At 37.8% G+C, this 21,973-nt stretch overlaps 1 protein-coding gene across 1 annotated transcript; it reads left to right on the forward strand.

Annotated features, from left to right (window-relative positions):
• Positions 1 to 7,370: 7,370 nt before the first annotated feature.
• Positions 7,371 to 20,245, forward strand: anxa5b (annexin A5b). The gene is made up of 13 exons (XM_051946103.1): positions 7,371 to 7,507; positions 7,750 to 7,800; positions 12,720 to 12,804; positions 13,162 to 13,256; positions 14,884 to 14,997; positions 15,119 to 15,209; positions 16,778 to 16,857; positions 16,943 to 16,993; positions 17,252 to 17,345; positions 17,866 to 17,961; positions 18,050 to 18,108; positions 19,622 to 19,744; positions 19,832 to 20,245. The coding sequence occupies exons 2-13, from the start codon at positions 7,798 to 7,800 to the stop codon at positions 19,892 to 19,894; spliced, it is 954 nt and encodes a 317-aa protein (XP_051802063.1). The 5' UTR covers positions 7,371 to 7,507; positions 7,750 to 7,797; the 3' UTR covers positions 19,895 to 20,245.
• The last annotated feature ends 1,728 nt before the right edge of the window (positions 20,246 to 21,973 follow it).

The raw sequence follows: 21,973 nt of genomic DNA on the forward strand, positions 1-21,973 counted from the left end.
GAGGGGCCATAGCTACAACCAACCGGCACAGCCCACCTGCACAGAGGGAGATGGGAGAGGAGCAGCTGCAAAGGCCCTGGGGCCGTCACAGTTGGAGGATATTGCTTTGATTGCATATCAGTGCACGATAGCACTTGTGGTTACGACACAGTTAAACTGTAAACAGAATCTTTTATCCAGTTTTCTCTGTCACTGCCACTATGCCAGTGTTTCCAACTGTCTTTAAAGCTATATGTGGCTTTCTGCACATTTAGAAAGTGTCCCCAAACTTCCCCGTATTCTTTTTCTATGCTCTTATTTCCAGTGGGATGCTTGAAATCTTTTGTCTTATCCAGTTATGATAGGTAGTTTGTGTTTTTTTCTCCAGAACAGAGTTATCTCCTTTTTGCACTTAGAAAGCTGAAGTTCATTCATATTAATTCATGTTCGTGATAGTTGTGCTTTTTGTGATACAAACCAAGTAATGGATGTAGTTTTTACTCACAAATGTCTTGGTGCAGTTTGGTTGTGTTCTCAGCAGCAGATTAATGGAGCAGAGTTGTGCTCCACAGTAAGCGTTTGTCAGTCCTAAATCTGGGCAGCACCTGCTTGTTTGTTGAAACTAATAAACAAGAAACTGAAGTGCAACAGACTGTAGTTGCCAAACTGGATTTCAGGCAGGCTGCCAGTGGGATTTTATAGTAATGTGTCTTTTCTCTCCAGTTTTATCTGCGCCCGATTGTTCATCTTGTCGTGTTTTTGTAAGAATGAGCACCTGTCTGTGCTAACACCTGATATTTCTGGTCAGTACATGTCTGTGTCGGTTGGAATGAATCAAATCTTGTGTACAAGTTTTGTGGCTTGCAGCATTTAGTGTTACACTCTCCCAACCACTTGGTGGCACTATAACCTGCAATAAATGTAATGTGAGCAGCCATGAAGTGGCTGTGATAAAATTACACAACACTCATTTTAAATTAATCTTTTATACATTTCATGTTCAATTTTTCTATTCTTTGTTATTCTTTTCTTACACTGAGCATCACATTTGTAGAATGAGGATGTTGTGTCCACAAGGTTTTCATTTTACACATCTGTTATTTTAAAGGCCTTTGGGATGGGATGTGTCAACTTAAAGAGCTTTCTGATTAGACACTGCTTTGCTACACTTGTTCATGTTATTTTTAGCAAAACAATTCAGTAATTTAACTGCAAAACAGTGCAAAGCAGTGTTCTATAGGTCATATTTTAATCATGACACTTCTTAAAAATGCGTACTTGTTGCACTGTGGCTATAGCATGTTTTATTCATGTAGGATGGACTTTAAAAATGTGTTTTAATCAGAAGTGAAGATGGACGCCTCCAGAGTTATCAGTGGCTGTAGGATGTGTGCAGAGGTCAGTGACAGGGTGATGAAGAAAAAGAAGGATTTAGAGATTAGATGTCGGCTGATCAGTTCACAAGTCAGACTGAAATTGGTAGGTGGTGATTCTATACATATGTTTGTCCATTTGTCTGTCTGTCTGTCTGTAGGAATAGTACAATAATAGATGGATTTAAAAGAGGGGAAGTAACAGTGAGGCAGTGATCTGTAGGAAATCCAGCAGAAGAAGAGAACAGAGAGAAAAATCAGACAACAGAGATGAAGAAGGATGCTCCTCATGTCACTGGACGATCATTCAGTCACACTGTGGAAGAAAAAGTGGATGTGATTGAGGTTGTTCCTTTTGGAATTGTTTTGCTGTTTTATCAAGACAAAACTTGATTGCAGTTTGTATTCTTCAACATCCAATGCATGCAACGTGGACTTTAAGGGATGACTGTAGTTTTCAGAAGATAAGGAAACCCCAAATAACTCCCTGTAGACAACAGAGCTGGAAAACAGAGGCCCAGTTATTGTACATCACCATCCAATTTAATCTTGGACTTCATTTATCATCAACAATTCAACAGTTTCTGACCTGTACGCCCCTGCAGCATGTTCATCCCAGCACCGTCTGAGGAGATGAAAGGTGTGATGCCTTTACCAGCATGTTGAGGATGAAGCACTGTGATGTATTTCTGTCTGTCTGACTCTGTCAGCATGCTGTTGGTTCTGCTGCTCTGCTTCTTTCTCCAGGAATCACGGTGCTACAGAAGCAGAAAGTGACGATGCACCATGTGACCTACACTTGCCCACAAAAAGACAGCTTGTGTTTGCCTGTTTTTTGTTGTTATTTTTGATTTATTTGTTTTTATCAACTCTGTAATGATTTGAATATTGAATCTATATTGTAGCACCATGTTTGAATGCATTAGACCTGTGTAAAAAGATAACAAATAAAAAAGAACAGTTTAGATTAGAGATGCTGTATTTATTCATAGCTGGTCATCCATCCATCCATTATCTATACACTGTTTAATCTTCATTAGGGTCCCAGGGGGGCTGGAGTCTATCCCAGATGACTTATGGTGAAGACAGTGCACACCATGGACAAGTCACCAGTCTGTTGCAGGGCTACACATGGAGACAAACAGTCACACTAACATTCACACCTATGGACAATTTAGAGTTACTAAATAACCTCAGCATTTTTTTGAACTGTGGGAGGAAGTTGGAGTACCTGGAGAAAACCCACACATGCACAGGGAGAACATGCAAAACATGAGTGGAGTATAACAGGCCGGGACACGAACTGGGGATCTTCTAGCTGCAAGGCAAAAGTACTAACCACCAAGCCACTGTGCAGCCCCATACCTGGTGATTTTATTCATAAAATGTACTTTTATGTAAGTACATGCATGGTTAATGTGATCTTAACTTGATTACAGTTTCAGTCATAGCAAATGTCTACCGTGCCGTGTCCAATTGCAAAATCATTACCTCCGCCAGGAGGTTATGGTTATGTAATCACCGGAGTTTGTTTGTCTGTGTGTGTGTCTGTTTGTCTGTTAGCAGCATAACTCAAAAAGTCACGGACGGATTTTCACCAAATTTTTACAGGATGTCCGGAAGAGCAAAAGTAACAATCGATTAGATTTTGGAGGTGATCCGGATCACCGTCTGGATCCAGGATTTTTTTGAAGGTCGAAGGATAATTGAGAGATTGCCTGGCCTGGCCTTACACAATACTGATTGTGTAAACTCTGTGATAAAAACTAGAATTAGTGTCTGAGTTAAAAATTCTTAAAGAGGGGTGACTGCATGTTGATTTATGCCTTGTTTTCTTTGCACCAATCTGCAGAGAAATGTTTAAAGTGACATAACTGAAGAACTGCTTATGGTACCAAATCACAGGGAAAAAATATCAGCCTCTTAGGGTTTGGTGGAATACCGGAATAGAAAAAAATATACTAATGTTCTGACATTTTGTTTTGTATCATCATATAACAGGTTTGTATTATTCTATCAAAGCAGGGTTGCACCATGAAGGATCTCATGTGCATATCAATGAACCTATGAGGTTTCAGGACTTTAACGAGATTATTTATGAAGTTATCGCACTTCAAACATTACTCCGCAGATTGATGCGAACAAAACGACCCAACTCCTGAACATATTTACTCAAAAATTTACAACACCTGTGACCAAAATTTGTACACATTTTTACTTAACACGATTCGTACGCACAGAAAGAAACTGACAAATGTGAGATGTTCAGGTTTGATTTTTTTTTTTTAAATTGGTAAATAGAGGTGGAATGATCCAAATATATATGAGTCATTCCAAAATTTTACATTACACCCATCAAATTTCAAATAATCAATGTACAAAATACTAAAACATGCAGTTTTTGTGTAAATGTACCTGTTCTGAGACAAAATTTAAAAAAAAACTAGGAGAAAAGAATGTTTGAAAGTATTTTTTAAAAATCCCAAATAAGTCTGGAGTTCCCCCTAACATTACATTTTTCTCTTGTCCGACTCCTCTAATAACCAAAATGAATCTTAAATAAAACAGTTACATTGAAATTTGAACCTCCTTTTTTGGTGTTATTTTTATCATTAATGTCTCTTGTAATTGTGAGGAAAAAATTTAATCAACATAATATTTGAAATAATAATTATTAATGCATAGAATGTGTGTCCCACAACAATCCTGTTAGCATAAACTGTATAGCTGGTAGAAGAAGAAGAAAACAGTGAATCACATGAAACGCTGGAATTAGCATCATCAGTTTTCCTAAAGAACAAGTACAGGAAAGCTATGTCCTCTTCTATTTTTCTTATTTTCATAACCTTGATTGAATGTCTCACTCTACCTCATGTAATCCTGTTCTGCATATTATCAGGATAAGACAAATTCAAATATTAATGGACAATAAGGGTCTAAAGGTTACCAAAACGTGCCTCTGATCAGTGTTTGTCTCTGAGAGCAGCAGGATGTTTTGAGAAGCTGCTCTTCAGCAAAGCAGCAAACTCCCAAACTGCTCCAGTGAAGCTGCTCAGCGAGGAACATTTCAGACTGAATTTTGTTTATTGCTATTTAACTTGAGGTATTCCAGTGAATTTATGTGCAGAGTTTGAAGGTAGCTCAGCATTTCTCTGTGATGGCACTTAATCTCGATACCACCTGGACATGTTAGCAGGATTTCTACCATCACAGCTGTTCTGGAAAGTGTTGGTGCAATGTGTAGCTTATACAACTGTGATGTGTAGAAAGTAATTTTCCAATTCACATTCCCTGAAAACACATTTTTTTTGGTAAACTGTTGTTTTCAAGGTCAAGGTAAAGGAGAGTCTGTCTGTGAGGTGATGTCAAAACACACTATCTGTACCTCAAATCTGCATCTTTAGCTGAACACACATTATGCCTCGCTGCCTATCTCACTCACTGTGTGTTTAGTCTTTTTGTTCAAATTGATTTCTTGCTCTCAGTTTACTTGGTGATTTATCGACGTGACACGAAAATTCCTGACATGCCGAAGCAGAGGGCAGCAGAATGAATAGCCTTCATGCTAGATACTAAACTAATCCATATTTCTGTGGTGACATTCTTCCTCGAGTACATTCAGTTCTTCTGACAACATCTTTGGTGTCCGTCTCCCCTGATATTAGTTGAGGTCTAATTATGTAGACAGTTAACAGAGTAAAGTCAATGTCAGACATCAAGCTTTAAATGTGATAGTATCACGGAATGTTTGGTTTGTTGCACACTATCTATTAATTTAATTATTCCTTGATGTGAACTGAACTTCCAACCATAATTAAAAGGAGTAAATTCATTTTCACTTTTTACTATGCTGCTTTTGTTTTTTGCTGCATGAATGTACAGTACTTAGAAAAAGTATTCACTCCACTTGGAAGTTTTCTGCTTTTATTAATTTTCAACATTTTATTTGTCCAAAAATCATGATTGATTTTTGGACAAGTATTTACAAAAAAGATCTTGTCAATTAACTAAAAAAAACTAAAACTAAAATAGTGATTGCATAAGTATTTACCCACTTCAAGTAAGGAGTTAGTGGAATAGTAATGGCACAATTACAGCATTGTGTGACCTTGCACATCTGGATGCTGCAATTTTATCCTATTCTGTTTACAAAACTGCTCAAATTCTGTTAGGTCTCACTGGGATCCTGAGTGAAGAGCTCTTTTAAAATCCAGCCACAAATTCTCAAATGGATTGAGGTCTGGGCTCTGACTCGATCATTCCACAACATTGACCTTATTGTCCGTCAACCACATCTGTTTAGTTTTGGCCTGATAGTTAGAGTCATTGCCTTGTTGGAAAACAAATCTTCTCCCCAAGTCAAAGTTTTCTCAAAGACTACATCAGATTGTCCTCCAGTCTTTCTCAATACTTTGCTACATTTATTTCCAGTGTAATCTTACAAGCCTTTTAGGGCCTGCTGCTGAGAATCATCCCAACACCATGATGCTGCCACCACCATGCTTCACATTTTAATGCTGCCACCACAATGCTTTACATCATGATGATGCCACCACTGTGCTTCATATCATGGTGGTGCCACCATCGTGCTTTATATCATGATGCTGCCACAACCGTGCTTTATATCATGATGGTGCCACCACCGTGCTTCATATCATGATGGTGCCACCACCGTGCTTCATATCATGGTGGGGTTGGTGTGGTGTACTGTATTTGTGATGATGCCCACCAATCTGATGATCTCAATTTTGGTCTCATCATACTAAAGAGCCTTCATCCAGTTGACTTCAGTCTCCCACATGTCTACCACTGAACTCTGGTCAGATTAAAATAGTTTTTGTCAGTAGTTGCTTTCTCTTGCCTCTCTTTAAGTAGTGAAGAACCTTGGAAGAACAACAGTTACTGTATGCACAATCTCTATCCATCTCAGCCACTTAAGTTCCTCCTTCAGAGAAGTCATAGGTATCTTAATAATGGATTAAATTGTGCTTCAAGTGGCTTGGATTCTCATGACTTACACTTTTTAACAAGCTTTTCACGGTGTTTCTTAGAGCGTTCTTTTGTCTTCACAGTGTAGTTGTAGCCAGAAGTATTGATTCCCCAGTGACTGGACCTTTAGGTGTCATTATACTGAAAATCACATTTAAATAAAGATGCATTCACCGCACTCAGATGATCTCCATTTCACTAACTGTGTGACTTCTAACACCAACTGGCAGTACCTGTGTTGAATTAGGTGAGCCACTTTAAAAGGGGTGAATCACTTATATTATGAAACTACGCTGTTAAAAAAAGGATGCACTGTACAATCTGTAACACACTGTAGCTCTGTGTGTTTTCACAGCATAGCAATGATCTTTGCATGGAGTCCTTAAGGCGTGGCTGTTTTCCAGTGTCACCTTTAAAGCTGCACTAATCAATATTTAAATATTAACCATGGATCAGATATCAGTGTTTAACATTGTGGTGTCCTTCAGCTCTGTGGAGTCTTATAGCATCTTTCCATTTTTACGCCCAGCACCAAACAGCAGCCATACTGCTCTTTCATGAATTTTGCAGCATGCAAGTTGCATCTTGCAACATGAGATCATTCAGTTTCTCAGCAGCTCGTCAGTAGAAACACCGTACTCGTGATCCAAGTATATGCAAATTTCGCTAAACAGGCGTCAGGTGAACATTATGGAGCGTTTTTGCAGCTTAACGAGACAAAAATAGATTAAATATTGGGCTAGTTTTGCTTCATTTTTGCAGGATGTGTGATTAAGCAACTGTTTGCAAACACACTGATCTTGACAACTTTATTAAATGCTGCTAATCTTGTGTTTTCTATCTATTAGCGCACATGTGGGTGCAGATTGTGGAGGAAAAACCTGTTGATGAAATATGCAATATGTCATAAAGATGAGAATGGACTTGCCCTCTTTTCACTGACAGCTCATAGCACATGCAAGAACCACATTTCCCAGAGTGCTTCGGGAGCGCTGGAGTCTGTGTGTGCACTGGGGTGTGGCCGATACGCGCACTCCCTCTCTGGCGTGTCCACCGGAGAGTTTTTCTGAGCGGGTCTCTGCCCTCCGTCCTCCTTCTCTTCCTCTCTTCTCTCTCCGCTGGATCTCTCTGCACTCCGAGCTTCATCTGACAGCTGCTGCTCAGCGGTGAGTCTCTACAAACTGATTTATTTAAACTTTATGGATCAGGCGCGTCCACCAGGTGAGACCTCCACCTGTGGACAAAAGATCCGTACATGTGGACCAGGGAGGTTTGACAGCAGCTGGAGAGGGAACAGAGCAGGAAACTGGACCACAGCTGATAGCTTAGAAGCAGATGTTTTAAGGGAATATCGTGTATTTGGTTCTCAGATAAAGTTTTGTGTTTAACATTTCCTTATTTCCAATAGATCTGCTTCTTCTTCTCTTGAAAGAAAAAAACACTGCCAACTGTCGAAATGGTGAGTCATTTTCATTTCACACGTTTCTCAGCTGTCAACCAATTTAATTTTTACATTTTTTAAAAGGATGATGACATAAACTGTGCAAAGGTCCAGAAAAAATTCCGTTATTTATGCAAATGCATGACTCGTTGGCTTTTTACCCTGTGAACTCCAAGACTACGCCCACTTCATTCCACATTATATAATCCTCTGATTTGATCTTACTGTGCATTCAGGTTGTTTACACTCCAGCAGTGATGAGCTGTTGATAGTTTTTCACTTTGTCCTGAACATAATATCTTCTGAAGACATCAGTGCGTCCGTTTAAGATAAAGAAAAGTACAGTACTGTTCAGGAAATGACTCTGTTGCTGTAATCATGTGTATTTGAAGTGCAGAAATAGTCAAATGTACACTTTTACTAATGCGACGGATAGAGATTCATCGGTTTGTCTGTGTGTTTGGGTGTGAACGAAGGCTTTTGGGGCTGCATTTGGGGAAGTTTGGAGTATGACTCATGTGGGCTCTGATCCATTCGGGTGGGTCTTTAACTCAAACATTTCCACTCCAGGCTGGAGTCTAAAGCCGTCCTCCTTCTCTTAAAGGGGAATCGGTTCTCTTTTTGCTCATCAGGGTGGAGCTGGAGAGTTAACACTCATAAAAAGTGCAGATGAGAATCAGTCGTGATGATTGTCTGGGGCAGAAAAACTCAACATCTGTTTGGTTTGAACTGCACACAAAGTTTTATGAGGTCTTCCCTGGATGTCAGCAGCGTTTAGTTTTGTGTGTGTGTAACCCTAACCCTAAGCCTGGCACATGCAGGAGCCTATTATTCCTCTGAGCTATAGATCTCCACTATTGTTCGACCCCTTGACCACTAAAAACACATCAGTGAACCTCTGACAGCTCCTCTACTAATGAAGAGTATATTTTCAGTCCCGCATGCACAGTTCTGCTGCTGTAAACACTGTGGCTGGAAATAGACCACAACAAACTCACCGTTCCTGTTTTGATTTGTACAAAACTGCAATATCTGGAGGTTTTTTAGTCAATTGCTGAGCTTTATAAAGAAAAGGTGAAACTGTATTTATGAGCTGATCTGAAAGCACCGGTCTGTATCCAGACTGAAGCCACTCCCTCGCCTACATTTGATTCATTAGGTCACTGACTAATATTTGTTGTAATCCATCCTTTAATCTATTTAGAAGCTGTTTTATACCCACAAGTATCTCCACAGAGTTGTCTAAGCTGATTTCCTAGAGGTTTACTCTCTGGAAAAATCTAAAACTTTGACTTTTAAACTTAAGATACTCTGCTTTAAATAATGAAATACATCTAATATGATTGTTCCCACAGAATAAGTTCAATTAAAGTCTGTCTTTTACCTCTCAGAATATGTGATTACATAAATGTTGGCCTGAAAATTGTCAAAGTTTTGCTTATTTAATCAAACATTTGTATCTGCATTCATGTATTTAGACCTCAACCAACTTTTGGTGAACATATATCTCTTCTGAGTTTGTGGAAAATAGTTATTTTTAGTGGCATTTAGGGTCCCAATATGTAAAACTATAAGTTGTAATTTCCAGCAGAATGTAGGAAATATGCATATTTAAACTATGAACCTAATTCATCCCAGTAATGAAAGATCCTCTCGGATGAAAGTTACGTTGTTTTTTTTTTACCTTGTTAACAGTCCATATAGTGTTTTTATGTGCTAGAAGCCAGATGATGAGGAAAATAAGCACCATGGCTGAGTATTTTCACCTTGAAACTGTAGTGACAAAACATAAACCAGACTTTCAGAGTTTCATCTGTAACAAAACCTCAGAACCTAAACCTGTCAACTGTCATTATTATGTGGGTAAATGGGTCAGTTACTTTAATACTTCAGTGGTTTTACTGTGTTTGGTGAGCTGGAGCTGCAGCAAGTAGTGGAGGTTGGGTGGAGATAGATAGATAGATCTGCACATTCTAGAAGAGGCCACGGTTTAGAGTTATATGTAAGCCATTTTAAGCGAGAAAGAGATCGTTTTCATTGAAAAAAAAATCCAAGCAATGAGCTTTTTGTGGTTTCATCAACAGCTGTAGAGACACTTTAAAATCTCACCTCGTCTTTGTCACTCACAGAAAAACCCGCATGTATACACTACCGTTCAAAAGTTTGGGGTCATCCAGACAATTTCGCGTTTTCCATGAAAACTCACACTTTTATTCATGTGCAAACATAACTGCATAAGGGTTTTCTAGTCATTAGTGAGCCTTTCAACACCATTAGCTAACACAATGTAGCATTAGAACACAGGAGTGATGGTTGCTGGAAATGTTCCTCTGTACCTCTATGGAGATATTCCATTAAAAATCAGCTGTTTTCAGCAAGAATGGTCATTTACCACATTAAAAATGTCTCTACTGTATTATGATCAATTTAATGTTATCTACATTGATAAAAACTGCTTTTCTTCCAAAAATAAGGACATTTCTAAGTGACCCTAAACTTTCGAGCGGTATTGTAATTATGTGACTATTGGCCTTAAAATTGGAAAAATTAAAGAAGCTGACTGTAATAATTGTGGCATCCAACCTCTCAGAAATACCCTATTTGTGATTTTAAGTTATAAAATATAAAGTACACATTGAATTTCCAAATAAAAAATTCAGTAGGTGTCGCCTCATTGTTCCTCAAAGTCATGTTTGGGTGTTTTATGGTGTTTAATGACAATCCCAGTGTTAACAGTGTTGACAGTAATTGTGCTGTTGACAATAAAACTGGGGTTGTGACCATTTGATGGGGGAACTTCCCTTCATAGAGGCATTTGTGTGCAGTCTCCATGGCAACCACTGCTCATAAAAGTAAAGGTGCAACGATAAGATGTGCTTTAGAGCAGAGATACCAACTGTCAGAGGCTGTGTTTGCGTATGGAGGGTCAGAATGACTCCATCAGCAGCCCCTGGCCTCCTGATCACGTCTGAACTCGCTCACAGGACTCAACTTATCGTTCGCTATAGTCTCCAGATCCATATCGAACATTCCAGTGGAAATGATCCACAGCATGTCGTGTTGTTTTTCTGCTTGTCTCCTGGTTCAGCTGTTTGTCTGAGAAGGCATCCGCACCCTGATTCGATTTTATTTAGCTCACGGTGCTGAGTGTGTTCATGACGGAGGCAAACTCGAGGACATTTTTGCATTCCTTCCTGCAGAAACACAGAATCCTGATTGTGAACAGCCACATGTTTTTGGATGTTCTTTTTTTTTTTTTTTTTTTTTTTGTCAGGTTTTCAAACTCAGAATTCCAGACAGATTCCAGTGGTTTTCCTCTCTAAACGTCTCTCTCTCTCTCTGGAAGCAGCTCTCTTATGTTTTTAATGTCCCTCGGTTTTAGGGTGTGTCTGGAATCAGTGCATCATTGTTGGCCAAAGAGCTAGTTATAATAGAATCGATTTTAAAGTTAATGTTCTGTCAGTGTTATCTCAGTCTTATTGTCTCCAGGATGGATCGGTCTGCTGTTCTGAGCATCCAGATGAATTATTAACCTGCAGATCAGACTGAATCACAGTGTAATTTCACTCCACCTGCAACTTTTGAATCTCTGAACATATCTTAGATCTCAAAGACTTGGTGTGATGTGAGAACTTACACATCTGTATTTAATTCTGTGCTGCAAGGGTGTAATTCATTAGGTAGATATAGTGCTTCATAAATGGGGAAAATCTTTGCCGAGAGAAACAGACGTCTGAGATACAGAGTTTTAATCACATGTCAGCATGAATCTAAAGATTAAGAGACAGAATTCTGTAAGGAAAGCAAGAAAGATTTTAAACCAGACGAATGTGATATACAGCATTTTATATTTATCTCAATCTAAATAAATGCTTTCATCTAGATGTTTTACAAGAGGGGAATGTAGACAGCATCTGATAAAGTTATGCGCAGAACAAATTTTAGATTTGCTGCATTTTTACAGCATGTAACCATAAATCTAATGATTGATTTTATACTAATGAAGAAAAAATGAAGAGTATCAACTGATTTGTATAGTGTAATTTTATATCGTGGAAAAGTCTCTGATGGCAGTAAAGGCAGGAAGAATCTGATGCTAATGTACAGTGAGCATGAAACAGACTGATACAGACTGATTAAACAGCATTTAGTTGACATCTGACAAGAAGTTACAGACGGCAGACAGATGCACCGGGCTATAAATACATTGTAGGAGAAGTTCTTTTGATGTGGGACACATTTAATATAATAGTAATAATAATAATTCTTACATAGCATTTATTTTCCTGACACTTAAAGATGCTTAAATGTGATTGTGCTTACAATTATTATTCTATTAAGAGACTTCTTTACAGTTTACATCACAGTACATGAGCACTAAAATTGTTTTTTAAAATTCTTAATCAATCTTGAAAATGAGCAAAAAAATAAATATATAGCAAAAATAATATGTATAAATATATATCTAAATAATAGAAAGCAATGACAAAAAAGACCACTGATGCTGTATTTTTGGGTTTACAGGGTTAACAAACAACAACATAAAGACATTCAGGATGAGGAACCACAGAAATGCAAAATCTGAAGCCTCCAGAGGGCTCTGCTGTGTGTTAATAGCTATTTTCACAAGTAGTGATCTCCAAGGTGACGTTTATATGTGAGCAAAACAGGAACACTCTACAGAGATGTGTATATAATTATCAGGTAGTTGCACATCCGATGGCTGGTTTTATGGGTTCTGTGAGTATTTTGTACTGTATTATCTATAAGTTGCAGGTGGGAACATTTAAATGTAATGTAGTGCTGCAGAATTTCAAAGAGGTTTCTATGCAGATGCAATAGGAATAGGAATTATTTTTTAAAAAACAAGCAAAATATAGCTTTTGAAAGATGTGCAAAAAGATAATCCTCTTCTGTCCGTATCTTCCGTGTTGCAGGCCAGCAGAGGAACCGTCAAAGCCGGCGCAAACTTCAACGCCGCTGCGGATGCAGAGGTGCTGCACAAAGCCATGAAAGGGCTGGGTAAGGCGTTTATCTGCTGTCATCTGATCTGCTGAATGCGCTCCGTCAGTAGTACAACTGCAACGGACCAATCAGAGGGTGGTTTTAGGGAGTTCCTCTTTGAAACTGTAGTAATCCCTGCTGTCTGAGCGGTGTTCCACCCAGACAGCAGTGAGTCATAAACACATGAGCAGAGAAACTTGAGACACGTCACTGTGAGCAAACACATCTGCTGACCTCAACCAAAGGCTGCAATTATGTGGGCTAAATAGATGTAATCAAAGAATCCTCCTACATGCAGCTCATTGTTATGTAATGTAAGCATCATGTGAGTGTAGTTTTAAGCAAGTTGAGTAACCATGGAGCTTGTTTCCGTAGGGACTGATGAGGACGCCATCCTGCAGCTGCTGACGGCTCGCAGCAACACCCAGAGGCAGGGGATCAAGGACACCTACAAAACTCTGTTTGGAAAGGTCTGACTGCATCTTTAGCAGCTGTTCACCCGCATGAGCACGTGTACTGTCAGAAACTTCATAAATATGTCAGTAAAATTCAGACAGACAGAGTTATACAATCACATTTAAAGGCAAAATCTTCCCACCTTAACTCAGGGGTGTCAAACTCATTTTAGTTCAGGGGCCACATACAGAACAATGTGATCTAAAATGGGCTGGACCAGTAAAATCAGAGCATAATAACCTCTAAATAACCACATCTCCAAATGTTCCCCTTTGTTTTATTCCAAAAAAGTACATTGTAAAAATGTTCACATTTAATGAACTATCTAATCACAAAACATTATGAACAACCTGAGATTTCTTAAGAAAAATAAGTGAAATTTCAACAGTATTATGCTGAAGTTTATCATTTAGATGTTACAACTTACAGATCACAGTTTATCTACAAAAAGACACAAAACATTCAGTCCCAGGTGTCTTGAACTGAACTACTTAGTATTTTATTTTATGATCAAAACAACTTGTGGAGTTTTGGAAAGTATTTTAAATTCACAGTTTTATAAATTTGCAATTTACAGTTGGTGTCTTTTTCACACTTTGCAAAGTCGTTCCGTGGGCCGGATTGGACCCTCTGGCGGGCTGGTTTTGGCCCCCAGGCCATTTGTTTGACACTCCTGCCTGAAATCCATCATGTTCTCCTTGTGACACAACCTCCATTAATGCATCTACAAAAAAACAATATTTTTTGCAGTCTTTATATAAAAGTTTAAATATGTTTAATCCTGTGGCTATAAAGTGCAAATTATACTGAATATATGAAAATGAAAACAGTTTTTCATGAAATACTTCTCAATAGAATTGCTGTAGCCTAAACTGTCACTACAATAGGAAATGTTCTTTTAAGATGTATTTTCACATAGAATTTTTTGCACAAAGTTGCTTTTGTAATGTTGAATACAATCTTTTTGTGGAAAACAAATGTCCATTTTGATACCTAAATAAATTTTCCCATGTGGTTTTTGCCTCTGAAAGAAAATATACAATACACTTTATTAATGCTTTGAATATTTAAATATAAGTATGATAAATCAGCTATGATTATTGTGGCAGATATCATATGGCAGCTCATATTACTCTGTATAACTCTGATGTACATTGGCGACTCTTAAGATTAACTTACAAGATAATTAAATGTTGTGTTCTGTTTAAAGCTGCTGCCAAGTAGCCAAAAAACAAATAAATAAATAAAAATCAGCTAATGCAATTTATAAGCAATTTATAGTAACTTTATCACCATTTTTCTATCAATTTCTATGTGAAATTATATAGATTTTTTTACACAGCAGTTCATTCGACCAATAAAGCGTCCTCTAATGACTAAATCAACAACCTGCAAATAAAGCAAGAAGCCCGTTCTCAGATGATCTTAGAGGCTCTTCCTTTAAAGCACGCTGAGGCTTTTTGAACCCACAGATAAGATCACAGCTCAGACTTAATGTGGTCAGAGAATCCATACATGTGACACGAGGTTTCCACACAGCTGCACAAAATAACCAGGCCACACATGAAAACCATAAAGTCCTTAACCTTATAAGATTACAGCGCAGTCACACCAGAACTAACGGCTGTGTCCTCATGTCAGGATCTGGTCGACGACCTGAAGGGGGAGCTGGGAGGAAAGTTTGAGTCGCTCATCGTGGCTCTGATGACTCCACCCATCGCTTATGATGTGACATGCCTCCGCAATGCCATCAAGGTAGGTGCTGTGTGAGATGAATAAAAACTCTAACATACCGTAGGTGGATAACTCCTATGTACAGGCAGTCAGAGCTGTTGGAAAGTTCTGGGAATGAGACAGTTCCATCTATGACCTGTAGGGGGCAGGAACCGATGAGAAGGTGCTGGTGGAGATTCTGGCCTCCAGGACGCCTCAGCAAGTGAAGGACATCATCGCTGCCTACAGACAGGGTAACAGAGACACAGTTCACCACGAGCAATGTCAGATATTAGCAACTTTTATCATGGACTGAAAATAAGATGCTAGAAGGGTAGGATAGGATATGATAACGATAAAAGATAAAATACGCTAAGATAAAGTTACGACACGATATGATACAATAAGGATACAGTACGATATGATATGATACGATAAGGGTAGGATAGTATATGATAACGATAAGATAAGGCTTAGGCTTCAATGTGATTTGATGGGGACAGGGATATGATACGATACAACATGATACAATAGGAATACAATACGATAGAGATACAATATAATAAGATATGATGCGATATGATTTTTACAATATGATTCTTTTTAGGAGAAAATAAAGGAAGTTAATAAAAACAGGAGAAATGTTGTTTAAAGGAAGTTGCAGTACTTAATGGCCCTCAGTATTGCTGCAGTCTTCCTCTCAGAAGTAGTTAATTTAATGTATTAGCATTTTATCGAGTTCTCTCCTCATTTTTAGCAGTAAGAGGACATTGCTTAGAGAGACAGAAGTGATTAAATCAAACTGAAACTCTAAAAGTAACACAGTCACTTCTGAAATTGTGCATCCATTGCTGTCTGTGATATCTTTTTCCTGCATTTGTCGTTGTTCTCATTCTACATTTAGTGTAACAAATCATTTGATAATAATCCAAATTATATACATTTATCTTTGCCTTATAAAGAGAGAACCAGTATCGTGATGTTGTATTGTCGTTGAATCTTGTGATTTTTAGGTGAATATTAAAATCAGCAAAGAAATAGGTCAAATAAATGATCAAAAGCATGAGTCAGCAGTCTTGATTAACTCATACTGAGCTGAGGAAACTGATTTTAAATTAAAGATTCTAGCACCATCACCATCAGTGCAAATCTTGTTAGCGTGCAGCAGTCACGGGTTTGTTTATCATCAAAGCTGAAAAACTGATTCATATCCCAGAAGCAGTATTTGGTTGCCACGAGGCTCAACTGAAAGTTGCTGTAAAGTTATATTTGTTCTTTTTGTTTGTATCTGATGGGGCTCTGATGCCTTTAGATAAGTTTATTTGGTCCATATCTGTGGTTAAAAAAAGACATCTTAGAAGCAAAGCTAAGAGGAATCAAGACGAAGACTGATAAGTGACTCACTGATTGGAGAATTTTGGCGACTGTTATCCTGCATTGTTATTGTCACTGTATCACTCATTTATGCAGTTAATTAACTCACAAAGTACATTCATACCAGAATGTTTTATATGAATATAGACAGGTTTATACAAATCGATTGTAAGGCACTGCCTGAAAGGTTCACGATTAGCTGATGAATTGATTAGTAGCTTAAATCTAAATTGTGCTAAAAACACAAGAAATAAATACTGTTGTGGTTGGCCTGTTAAATTAGCACAAACAGACTCACAGTTTCACTCAGACTCAGTATAACTGTGGTTTCACCAGCAGCTGTAACATCAGAACAAACAAACCACACTGACAGCTGTGTGAACAGACAGACGTTAGAATGAACTAAGGGTTTAAAATGTCACAGTAACAAGTTTGTGTGTTTCCTCAGAGTATGATGACGACCTGGAGGAGGACATATGCGGCGACACTTCAGGCCACTTCAAGAGGCTCCTGGTTATTCTGCTTCAGGTAAATGTGATTTTCTCCTCTCTTTTGGTTATTTAAAGGTCAAAGGTGGTCCGTTTTCTCCTAACCAGTTTTTATCTCTTCTCAGGCCAACAGGCAGACAGGAATCCAGGAGGGAAACATTGAGAGTGATGCTCAGGTGAGTCAGTAAACATATCAAACATATCAATGGTGTCTTTGTTTCTGTCTGAGGGTGTGACTGTCACATGTGGGGCTCGTCAGTAATGATGGTGTGGCTCCCTCTACTGGAGGAGGACAGTAAAACTGCCTTATCCATGCTATACATTAAAAATTTGTAGGCCACACTGTGACAACTGGGAGGTGTCTCTGCTATTTTTTTTCTCAGACTCTATATTTAGCCGTCCTAGTATATTGAACTTGTTTTTTGTGGTTGCAGGCCCTCTTCAAGGCCGGAGAGCAGAAGTACGGCACTGATGAACAATCCTTCGTCACCATCCTGGGCAACCGGAGCGCTGAGCATCTTAGAAAAGGTGTGTTGGTGTGTGGAAATGGACTCCTGATCAGATTATTAATAGGATTTATAACGACGACTGTTTAGACCAAGTAGGACACAGTCTGTTCCACTCAGCTGATAAAGTCTTATAGTGTGTCACATGTAAAGACGCTAATCATTTTGTCATAAAGATTTTACTGAAAAATGTGTTTTGCTTGCAGGAGATATTTACAAATACTCAACTTATCTTTGACTTACAACGTTAACGCACGCATAGTTTCCTCTTTGGGCTCTGCAGGCCCACATGCCTTCTCATGCAAACATTAAGCTTTTTTATTTCTTTTTTTTTTTTTTTAGTATTTTCAGGTGAAATTGCACTGCATTATAAACAGTACAAACTGCTAATTGCTATGAGAATGAGTGACCCTGTTTAGCGCTACAACTTCCAGACATTACTGATCAGTTGTTTAGTGAGAAGGGAGAAAAATGTAATGCAATGTTTGAGATTTTGAAGTTTCTCTTCACAGTCAGAGTGATTCTGAATCTGTGTGTTCCAGTGTTTGATGCCTACATGAAGATGAGCGGATACGAGATGGAGGAGAGCATCCAGAGGGAAACATCTGGAAACCTGAGAGACCTGCTTCTCGCCGTCGGTACGCAAAACAGCTTGTTCTGTTGTCAGCAGTTTTTTTTTTAATCTTTAGCCAACCTTTGCCCGTCTTTTCTGTTTTTCTTTTAAAGTGAAGTGTGCCAAGAGCGTTCCAGCCTATTTTGCAGAGACCTTGTACTACGCCATGAAGGTACGACAAAAAACATGTACAGTCTGGAGTACATATACACACATATATATATATATATATATATATATATATATATATATATATATACACACTACCCTGCAAAAGTTTGGTGTCCCCCAGGCAATTTCATGTTTTCCTTGAAAACTCACACTTTAATTCATGTGCTAACATAACTGCACAAAGGTTTTCTAATCATCAATGAGCCTTTCAACAGCAACAATGTAGCATTAGAACACAGGAGTGATGGTTGCTTTAAATAATCCTCTGTACCTCTATGTAGATATTCCTTTCAAAATCACTCATTTCCAGATAGAATAGTCATTTACCACATTAATAATGTCTTGACTGGATTTCTGATTAGTTTAATGTTATCTTTATTGAAAAAAACTGTCTTTCTTTAAAAAATAAGGACATTTCTAAGTGACCCCAAAACTTTTAAACGATAGTGTATAAAATATCACAGTTTCATTCATGTACTTTGCAACAAAATGAACATGATTATCTAAAGAGTCACTCAGCAGAATACATTTTACTATAACTAGGTATTTGTATCTGCACTATTGTGTCTTTACTCAGTGTCTTTATTGTCATTTCTGTGGTAGTGATAAAGATATGGACACACCTGAGATTTATTGAGATTTTTGTCTGCAGACTCTCAAAAGCCAAAGGGCTGAAGTGAATAATTCAAACTGTGATTTGTTTTTTACTTTTGTGACTCTTGTAAATCTTCTCAACTCTAAAACTAAGTCTGTCTTTTCTTTAGTTAACATTTGTTCAACAATTGTCTGGTAGCATCTATGTATACCTGAAGATAAAATGAGGAAAATGGTGCATATCAATGAAAGTAAAGTTTGATCATGCAGTAAGTACATCCCAAAATCCATAGAATTCATACAGGGATTTAAAAAAGACGTTGTGAAACTTGAAGTTGCTTCCAAACTTTTTAATGACATAATAAAACCCGTTCAAATGTTGGCCTTGCTGCTAGAACGACTCCTACTCCTCACAGTGGGGTTTATATTCAGGAGACCTTTTTTTAATCATTGCAGTATCTTAAATTAGCTTCATATAAAATTGTGCATTCAATGTTGAAAAAATATTATGTAGCACAGCACAGATGGTCATGAAAGATGATAGATGAATTCCTTTAAAAAGCAGTAGTTAGGCGATGATCATTGTGATTGTTTTTTGTGATGATGTGAATCCATTTGCAGATTTAGGATTTTAAAAATCTTTTTTGAACATTTTGTCATGAATTATGTCACTAACATAAACTGGTACCTTATTTACCATTTAGTGTATGTTGATGCAGCTGGTAATGTGTTGAAGATGATGAATTTCTACTCATTAAAGTAACTTTAATTTGAAATACTTTTATCCACGTGCTTTTAATTTAACATTTACTCTGTAAATGTGGCCACTGACTGTCCTGAGGCCTTTAAAGAATCAGAGCTTGTTGTGATGATCTCTATGAGCAGACGGTCTTCAGTGTCGGATGTTGTTTCTGTTTCAGGGTGCTGGTACTGACGATGACACTCTGATCAGAGTGATGGTTTCTCGCAGCGAGGTGGACCTGTTGGACATCAGGTCTCACTTCAGGAGGCTGTTTGCCTCCTCTCTGCACTCAATGATCCGGGTACACAGAACTCCACACTCTCAAACTCTACTCTTCTGAAGCCTTTTTTTCATTTTCTTATATAATTCCTGTGTACATCTGTTACAGGGGGATACCGGTGGAGACTACCGTAAGGCTTTGCTGTTGCTCTGTGGTGGTGATGATGCGTAACCGTGGCAACAAATCGAGAACAGGAACCACACCTGAAGTGCCTCCTCTCCTTTTGGGCTGTCGGCTCACTGAAACAACAAGCCAACGCAAAGTTTTGGTTCTTTACAACGAAACCTGTGTGTGAGAGAGAGACGATCCATCAGGTCCTTTAAACTATGATTCCAAATAAAGTCTTTGAAAGGTAGCTAACATTTTGTCCACATTAATGCAACTTTGGTCGACTAATATCTTCACTATGATGACTATCAATCGTTTATAATGCTAAAGTATCAGAATAAGATTCTTTGCACTTTGTATGGCAAATACAATATACTGTATGCAATAATAAATGTCTCAGTTGATGAAGTTCAATAGGGAATGTTTCTTTTTCTGTCTCAGAACCAACTTTGTCCTGCAGCTGCTGCTTTCTATTATACAGACACTACAACAATTTCATATAGCAGACACTTTTATCCAAAGTGAGCGCAGATACAACACAAGCAAGGATCCAGTCACTGACATATTACAGCCACAAGAGGGAGATAGAGCAGCTTTAACAGAAACAAGAACTTCAGTGTTGAGTTGTGAACCTCATGGCAACATTTTGCAACAGAGATGAAGGAGATCACCCGGTACTCGGTTTTAACCCAGAACGTCTCCTCTTTTCAGAAAAAATAATGTACTTTTTAGTTTATTTTGTTCTTTAGTACTTTAAGTTCCAGTTATTTTAAAGCTTTAGCAAATGTTTACATTGTAAATTAAAAAGTTTTAAGTAAACCTAACAGTGCACAAACTACTTAGAATTAGTTTAAATTCAACCTGCTACACGCTAAAATACTGCTTACATGCAAATGCATATATGCTAATACAACGTTGCAATATTTATGCATCTAAGAAATAAATCAAAGGCAAAGGCAAATTTATTATATAGCACATTTCAACAACGAGGCGATTCAAAGTGCTTTACAAAGACATTAAGACAGAAGATGACAACAAAAGAAAACATTTATGAAATCATTAAAAAAAAGGTCAGAACAGTAAAAAGATCAAAAACAAGGGCTGTTTAAAACAACTGTCATAAAATAAGAGTTAAAATAACTTAAAATACTTTAATCAAAAGCAGCTGAGAACAGGTACATCTTCAGAATGGATTTAAATGCGTTAAGAGTTTCAGCTGATCTACAGTTTTCTGGGAGTTTGTTCCATATATATGGGGCATAGAAGCTGAATGCAGCTTCTCCATGTTTGGTTTTTACTCTAGGAATTACTAGAAGACCTGATCCAGATGACCTGAGTGGTCTGGGTGGTTCATTCTGAGTCAAATCAGACGTGGAAGGAGGAGTTATGTATCATGAACCCTTTTACTTTTGATATTTAATTACAATTTTTAATGCACTTTTATTGTTAATACCTAAACTTGAAGAGTTCTTTCAAAGCTGCAAACGGGCTTCTATTTAAAATGATGCTCTTTTAAAATTATGTCCTTAAACATTTTTACTAATGGTAAAACAAAAACAAGTAAAGTGCATGTACATAAGCACAACATCAAGCTACTTGTACTTTACTAAGGTGCTCTCATTTTAACAATATTTGATACTATTATTTCAGTAGAAAATCCACTTTTTCTCCATTGCACTTATCTGAAAGTTAGCTACTTATTATTTAACAGATTCAGATTTTGCCTTAAAAAAAACTTTTGCTTTAATTCTCACAGTGTGGTTTTTCCCTAAAATAGAGTTCATTATATTCTGCCACTTTCATGAAAATGAAGTCTGGTTACTTCTTCCTATGTAGGAAAAAAGTCTAAAGTTTATAAGAGTTTTAAGGGCCCTTACATCCAAACTACAAAAAGACTGAGAGGTGAATGATAAAAACTAAAAGGGATAAAATGGGCTACTTTTATTTGTAACATTAGTAATCTGACATATGAAGCTTTCACTACTGCATGCTTTGCAGGTTATTCATTGGTGACGAGGCTTCATGAAAAGGTTACGATCTTCACTGTTGTGTTCTTTGCTTTGGCTGTTCCAAAGGATTTGGACGGTTGCTTATTGTATCTCTCTGTCATGACCTTTAACTAAATCAACAGCTTCCAGTAGC

Source organism: Acanthochromis polyacanthus, chromosome 3 (genome assembly GCF_021347895.1).
Source record: "Acanthochromis polyacanthus isolate Apoly-LR-REF ecotype Palm Island chromosome 3, KAUST_Apoly_ChrSc, whole genome shotgun sequence".
NCBI lineage: Eukaryota > Metazoa > Chordata > Actinopteri > Pomacentridae > Acanthochromis > Acanthochromis polyacanthus.